This window comes from Marmota monax, unplaced genomic scaffold (assembly GCF_021218885.2).
Source record: "Marmota monax isolate L192 unplaced genomic scaffold, Marmota_monax_Labrador192_F-V1.1 WCK01_AAM20220418_F8-fsc00035, whole genome shotgun sequence".
In the NCBI taxonomy this organism is placed as follows: Eukaryota; Metazoa; Chordata; class Mammalia; order Rodentia; family Sciuridae; genus Marmota; species Marmota monax.
In genome coordinates, this window is record NW_026691961.1 from 9556730 (window position 1) to 9563956 (window position 7227).

Consider the following 7227-nt stretch of genomic DNA (forward strand, 5'->3'; position numbering starts at 1 on the left):
GGCTGGATCACCTCACCTGTCCCTGCAGAGGGCTGGGGTTGATGGTGAGCCAAGCTGTGTGGCCCTGCCTGGCTTCTCTCTCAGCCCTACAGAGGTGCCACTCCCTGCCTTGGGCCCAGTTCCTATAATGGTGACCATGCAGTGAAGTGACGATGCCCCAGGGGGCTGCAGGTAGGTTTCGGGGAGCATGTGAGCTCCTAGTAGTTGCGTGCCAGAGATTCACCCCAAACCAAGCCCAGAAAGCAACCAGCTCCAACATGCTGTGACGATGATACACAGTGTTTCCATCCAGGATGACCCAGGAGTGACAAGTCTTTGAGGAGGCAGTGCAGGTGTGTGACAGGTGTGTCAGGTGTGTGTGTGGCCTTTGTCCAGAGTACAGTTCTAAAATATTTGTTCATATTGTTTTGATTGCCTTTATGTTATTATCAAAAACAATAAATGCTGTGGGGTTGTTTTCATTAAACAAACAAACAGAATCGGCCTCCATCATCTGGGAAGCAGCCTGGTGACACAGGTGCTCCAGGTCACAGAGCTGGTCCTGGCACAGCCCCTCCCCTAGGTGACCTAGAGCACTCTTTGCCCATAACTTCCCCTTACCCTCCCCTCTAGCCTCCGGCCTCCCTTCTGGGCCACCTTCTGTTGCCCCGACTGCCTCCCTCTGCTCTTGCTGCCCCCTTTGCCAGGCCCTGCGTACCCTCCCTCATTGCCCCTCTTCTCTAATTCCCTCCCGTCTACTGCTCTGTCCTGGCTCTCGTCCTCTCACCCTGCACCCTCTTCTGTCCTCCTGTGTCTCTTGCTTCTCCCCTCTCCCTCTGAGCCTCTGTTTCCCCCAGGCCTGCCTGCCTCCTCTCCACCCCCTACACCTACTTCTCCCAGTGGGGTCCTTACAGAAGCACCTGAGAAGGCCCCACTGAGCTGCCTGCCACTGGGTGGCAGGATGCTCTGATAAGTTGGGGATTTCTCTGGGTTGGGAGGAGAGTTTCCAGGTGGCCCTTCAGCCTGAGGGGGACTTGTGTGCCCTCCTTGCTGGTTCTTGGGGGCTCAGGGCCTGAGGAGCAGGCTGGGGTGTGGAGTTGGAGCAGCTCTTGGCTCCCAAGGGCACCAGGACTTCCCGTGACTTCTCTCAACATGGGATTGTCCAAGAGTGGCCCTAGGCCCTGCAGGGTCTGACCAGTTCCTGCAGCTCCTGTTGTTGAGGGAGCTTTCTATGGGGGACTCTGCCAGTGCACAGCATGTACACCTGCTCAGAGGGTCAACCTTGTCCCAAGACTTGCTGGTCCTACTGGCTCAACATTGCATACTAGCCCTGTGCTCCTTGGCTGGACCTAGCCCTGGAGGAACATGGCCCAAACATGGCCCACTCTGGCCCACCAACACCACCTGCCTCTGGGGTTGCAGACAGAGACCTTTGGGCCTGGCAGTCTTCTCCAGAGGAAATTCCACGGGTCCAGTTGGCCGTGGGTCCCTGGTGGGCCAATACACTCACCCTAGGTTCCTGGGCAGAGGTGGAACTGGTCTTTACCCCCAGCCCTGCAGGGCTCTCCTGGCCTCCTCAAGGGCATGTGGGGACTTCTGGCCTTGGTGACAAATGTCATTATAGTAGAGACTGCCTTGGCTGCAGGCTGTGAAGTCTGACTACTCTTCCTCACCCATCTTTCCCTCTAGGCCTGGGACCTCCTAACTCTTCTTCACTCTGTATCCAGAACAAGGGTTTAAAAACACAAGTTTAAACACACGACTTCCCCAGTGGCAGGCTAGGACAACACCCATTCCAACCCTTCTCGCTTCCTCCATCTTGGAGACTGGGATAGCTAAATGCTCACTGCAACAGCTGCCCAGCTGCCCGTGTAGCCACAGGGCCGTGGGTGGTTTCTTAGGAAGGTGTCGAGAGCTGCCCTGGATGCAGAGCTTCAAGTTCTGATGCCCGAGGCACTGACCAATTATTGCCTTCAGACTGGCACAATAGTGCCAGGTCTTGGCAGTAACTTGGGATAGCAAGGCATGGCTCCAGGTGTAGATGTCGCCCGTAGGGGTTGAGCTACACTCACCTCTTCCTTTATTTATTTATTTATTTATTTATTTAAAGCGGGGACTTTTATTTTTTAATTGTATTTGTGAGTAAATTTGTAAGGTTCAGAGTTCAAAAAGTACCAAATGTTATCATTCCAAAGATTTCTCTTATCCCTCTATTTTCCATACTCAGTTTTATTCTTTGAAAACAGACCATTATTGGTAGTTTATTTTATATCCATTCAGTTTTTATACACAGTTTTTGCCTCATTCTTTGTACAATTTTATTTAACTTAATGATGACAGAATTGATCAACAAATTGACATCTTTCTGATATTGAATCTTCCTGTCCAAAAGCATGTTACTTTTTCCATATATTCAAATCATTTGTGTTCCTCAGAATTTTAAAAGCCATTTTCCATATAAATCTTGCAAAAAAATTTTAAAGGTCTATAAGTATTCCTAGGTGCTATCTTTTTTGCACCTGTTGTGAATGAAGAGATTTGCTTTTCTTGGTTCATATGAGACTTTTGTTATAATCAGTAGGGTTAGAGATCTTATTACTTCAGGTTCACCATTTTCTGGAAGGAGGTAACTATCCTCAATTTAAAAACAAAGAATTGGAAGTTCAAGGCCACAGAGGGAGTAAACTTTTAGACTCTGCTTTGGTTTGGATGAGTGCCCCCTAAGGCCCATGTGTTAAAAGCTTTATCATGACTGGCACTATTAGGAGTGGATTCTTTAAGAGAGGGGACTTAGCGGGAGGACATTAGGTCACTGGGAGTATGCCTTTGAAGAGGATATTGGGTCTTGGCTCCTTTCTGTCCTTCTCTTTGTTTCCTGGCTGCCATGAGATGAGCAGCTTCTCCCACCCGTTTCCCTGATGATGTACTGCCTCACCAATTGGGCCCAAAGCAGTGGGGCCAATAGACCATGGACTGAAACCTCCAAAACAGTGAACCAAAATAAACCTTTCCTTCTTTTAAGGTGATTATTCAGGCATTTTGTCACAGTAGTGGAAAGCTAACACACAGACTTCAAAGTCATAATTTTTTGGCTATAACCCGGGAGGAGCAGTAGTAGGTAGTAAGTTGGTGATTGGTTGTTCTTAACTATGAAAATTTCATTCTCTATCACTAATTATAAATAATTTAAATGCATTTTATTAGGTAGGTCAAAGTGATTAGTTATTCTTAGATAATCAAGGCTAATTTTTAGACAATTAAGATAATTTAGATAATTAAGGCTATTTTTTACTGAATGGTGAAAAACTAATCATTTAAATTGTCCAGTGGTGGCTCCTGTGTCATTTTTCTCTCATGCTTTCACTACGGATTTCCCCAAATTCTCTCCTTTCAGCAATCCCATAAATGCAGATGGCATGTTGTCGAATCCTTCAATAATGTGTTCATGATACTGGATTTTACCCTCGGAGGTCCATGTCATCAAGTCTTTCAGAGCCTTCTGGCGGACATCTCCTTGCCAGCGGGTGACCATGAACCCTTCCATGCGGAGTTGTTGATAGATAACAGCTTCTGGGGGTGGGCCTGGGGGAGGCAGACCAGTCCGGTTGTATGTGGAGATGGCCCCACAGATGGCAATTCTTCCAAAAGTCTTCATCTGGGGTATGACAACGTTTGAAAACTCTCCACCTACATTATCAAAATAGCAATCATAACCATCAGGAGACGCTTTTTTCAAAGTTTCTTCCAAAGACTCTACTGTCTTGTAGTTAAAGGCAACATCAAATCCAATCTTTTTAAGATAGGCAATCTTTTCATCAGACCCTGCTGCTCCAACGACTTTGTAGCCCTTGAGCTTAGCTATCTGCCCCACAACAGAGCCCACTGCTCCTGCCACTGCATTAACCATCACTGTTTCTCCACCTTTCACACCACAGATGTCAAGCAGGCCAAAGTAGGCAGTTAGGCCTGGCATACCTACTGTCCCCAGAGCCAAAGACAGTGGTAGTGAATCTGGCCAGTCTGTAGGCAGCTTTTCCAGTCCTTTCCCATCAGAGATGGTGTGCGTTGTCCAGCCCAAATAAGCCAGTACAACAGTTCCTTTGGGGAATGCTGAGTTTTTACTTTCCACAACTCTGGCCACTTGCTCCCCCATCATTATATCACCTTCCTTCAATTTTCTGGATGCTATTCTCATGTAAGGATTCACGGAGAGGAAGAAGGCTTCAAGCAGGACCTCTCCATTTTTTAAGGGTGGGAGTTCAGCAGTCTTCAACTCAAAGTCACTATTAGTAGGGCTGCCACTGAAGTGCTTCTTCAGGGTCCACCTCTTAGCAAGAACCATCCTGAAGCTCAAGATCTCGCAGACTCCACTTGCTGGGGAAGAGCTCACCTCTTCCTTTATAATCCCACCCCTTTGCCCTTTTTAGGATAGAATGTTCCATGGAACCTCCTCTTGTGTGTTCCCTATATAAGAATAAAGAATTACGGTAGCTCTCTCTTTCCAAGCACGCTTAAGGTCGCAGAGCCCTCTCTGGATTATTGAAAAGGTAATTCTGTATGGTTGCCTGCTTTCTTTGTCATTTTCTTGAGTTATTGGAATGGTCAGACTGTGTGAAACCAGCATTAGATCACTAGCTAGGATAGATGGCAACAGGAAGGCTTTATATTCTCCTGATAAAAAGGACATATTCAGCTAATGCCATGTTCCCCACCTTCCTCCTTCCTTTAGCCTCGGATGCAGTTTCAATGCTTAAACCTCAAGTTGACAGGTTAGTGGCAGTAGACAAAGATTCCGAAGCCACTGTCTGCTTCCATCAAGTTTCTTGTCTGCTTTAAGCCATTGTTGATCGGCTTTCTTTTACTTGTAGCTAAATGCATTCATAATTGACATACCTGCCTCAAACCTTCTATTTTAGAATAGTTTTAGATTTGCAGAAGTGTTTTTTCTTACTTTTTTTCCAGAATGCTCTTCTTGTTTATCATAGATGCAGTATATTTTATTTCATCTGCACAAATAATAAATAAGTTATCTGAATGATGAAGGCTTTGAAATCCTACAATCAGTTTCAGGTGTCCCCAGGTTTTATTCCACGTTTTTCAAAGAACATGTCTTTTCTCCCTGTCCTGGTGCAGGTCAATGTGGCTGCCCAGAATGGCACCCAGAGGAGTCTTACTGGTACCCTGATGGTGGTCTTCTTATGAGCCCACCAGTGTCCTTGCCAAGGGTGCTATGTCCCCAGGTTCCCTGGACTGACACTGCTAGTCCTGGCTGGACTGCATGGGTTTCACATGGTGGTGGAGGCAATGGCATTTCATGGCTCCAAGCCACACATGTGGTCACTTGTGCCCAGGATGTGGGACTTGCAGTATTGTAGAGTCCCACTTCCTGTGAGCAGCTGCAAGCCACCATGCACAGGCAGTGGGGCGAGCATCAGCTTTGACGGCATGGCTGCCTCGGTCCACACAGAGGGGCAAGCATTTTCTTGGGACAAACCTACTTTGTTTGTTCCTCTGCTTCCCAGCCTCCAGCCGTGGGCCCTATCAGTGCATGGCCGCGTCTCTCCTGTGTCACGAACTTACACTCATTCCCTGGAGTGGCCGTCTGGGTTCATAGTTTCAGGTATCATCCCTTGGCAGGTGGCCACGGAGGGAGCACACTCAGTCTCCCAGTCTGTCCAAACACTGCTCAGGGTCTCCATGCAGATGATGCACAGCTGGTCCTTAACGTGACCCAGAGGAATCCGAACATTCCCTCTCAGGACTGCCACCAGCAAAAGAGACAGTCCTCCCTTCCCAGGCTCAGCTTGGAAACCTCAAAGCCACAGCCCCATGAGCTGATGGAAAGGAGCCCCTTGGCTGGTGGGGAGGGGAAGCCCCTGGACACAGGTGGGGCTGCCCCTGGACACAGGTGGTCTTTCCTTGAGTTTAACATAGGGCAGCAGTCCTACGCCTCCAATTCCTTCAAGAGAAGAGAAAGCACATTCACCCAAAAACCCATATGCAGATATTTACAGCAGCCTATTCCCAATGAACAAACCTTGAAGCAGCACATCCTCCAGCTGCTGAGTGGCTGATCAGACTGTGGTAAACCCATTCAGAATTCCACTCAGAGGAAACAGGAGCACACTGCACATTACCACGTGAGCCGAGGACGCCACACAGTTCCACGGGGCATGGAGAAGCCAAAACTACCAGGGTGGAGCACAGATCAGTGGTTCCCAGAGCCTGGGAGTGGGAGGATAGAACCCAAAGGGGAAGGGGCTTAATTTGTTTGTTAGGCAGCCCTGGGGATTGAACTCAGGGCTTGCGCATGCTAGCTCTGTGCTACTGAGCTACATCCCCAGCCCTTTTTAAGGTTTTGGAAGAATTAAGTCGGGTGCTCTGGTGCAAGCTTGTAATCCCAGCAGCTTGGGAGGCTGAGGCAGGAGGATTGCAAGTTCAAGCCTAGCCTCAGCAACTTAGCAAGACCCTGTCTCAACGTTGAAAGGGCTGGGGATGTGGCTCAAGCAGTAGCGCGCTCGCCTGGCATGCGTGCGGCCCGGGTTCAATTCTCAACACCACATACAAACAAAGATGTTGTGTCCGCTGAAAACTAAAAAATAAATATTAAAATTCTCTCTCTCTCTCTCTAAAAATAAATAAAAAAGCAAAACACAAAAATAATCTATTGGCTATGGGGATTACTTGTTATAGTGACAGAAAGGGCTCTAGATCTTGACTGTGATGGTGTTAAGTACTGGAGGCTTCTATCAAAACTCAGAGTACTATACACTAAAAAGGCGAATTTTACTGAATATAAACTTAGCTCTGTAACCCACCACACATGCATGCGCACACACACACCATGAGGGGTCGTTCTGGACATCTCTCTTTCTCTAAGTCCGAAGTCATCAGCACATCTCGTTGCTTTTATTTTGCTTTCAAAATGTGTCCCAATCTATCCATGTCTCCCTTCCTTGGCCCCCTCCTCCCTATCTGATATTTTAGTCTTTTTTTTTTTTTTTTTTGCTGTTGTGACCAAAAGACCTACAAGAACAATTTTATGGAGGAAATATTTGTTTTGGTGTTCACAGTTTCTGAGTTCTCAGTCCATAGATGGCTGACCCCATTCCTCAGGGCCTGGAATGAGGCAGAACATCATGGTGGAAGTGTGTGGTGGAGGAAAGAAGCTGGAATCTTGGTACCAGGAAGCACAGAGAGAGACTCCACTGCAAGATACAAGACGTCAAACCCAGGGGCACGCCCCCA

At 47.7% G+C, this 7227-nt stretch overlaps 1 protein-coding gene across 1 annotated transcript; it reads right to left on the reverse strand.

The window, feature by feature from the left end:
* Positions 1–2394: 2394 nt before the first annotated feature.
* LOC124078983 (prostaglandin reductase 1-like) lies at positions 2395–4358 on the reverse strand. Its single transcript, XM_046424166.2, has one exon. The coding sequence runs from the start codon at positions 4319–4321 to the stop codon at positions 3332–3334; it is 990 nt and encodes a 329-aa protein (XP_046280122.1). The 5' UTR covers positions 4322–4358; the 3' UTR covers positions 2395–3331.
* Positions 4359–7227: the final 2869 nt, after the last annotated feature.

Bases quoted from the DNA above. Each gene is read 5' to 3' on its own strand.
- LOC124078983 (XM_046424166.2), bottom strand. From the start codon at position 4,321: ATGGTTCTTGCTAAGAGGTGGACCCTGAAGAAGCACTTCAGTGGCAGC.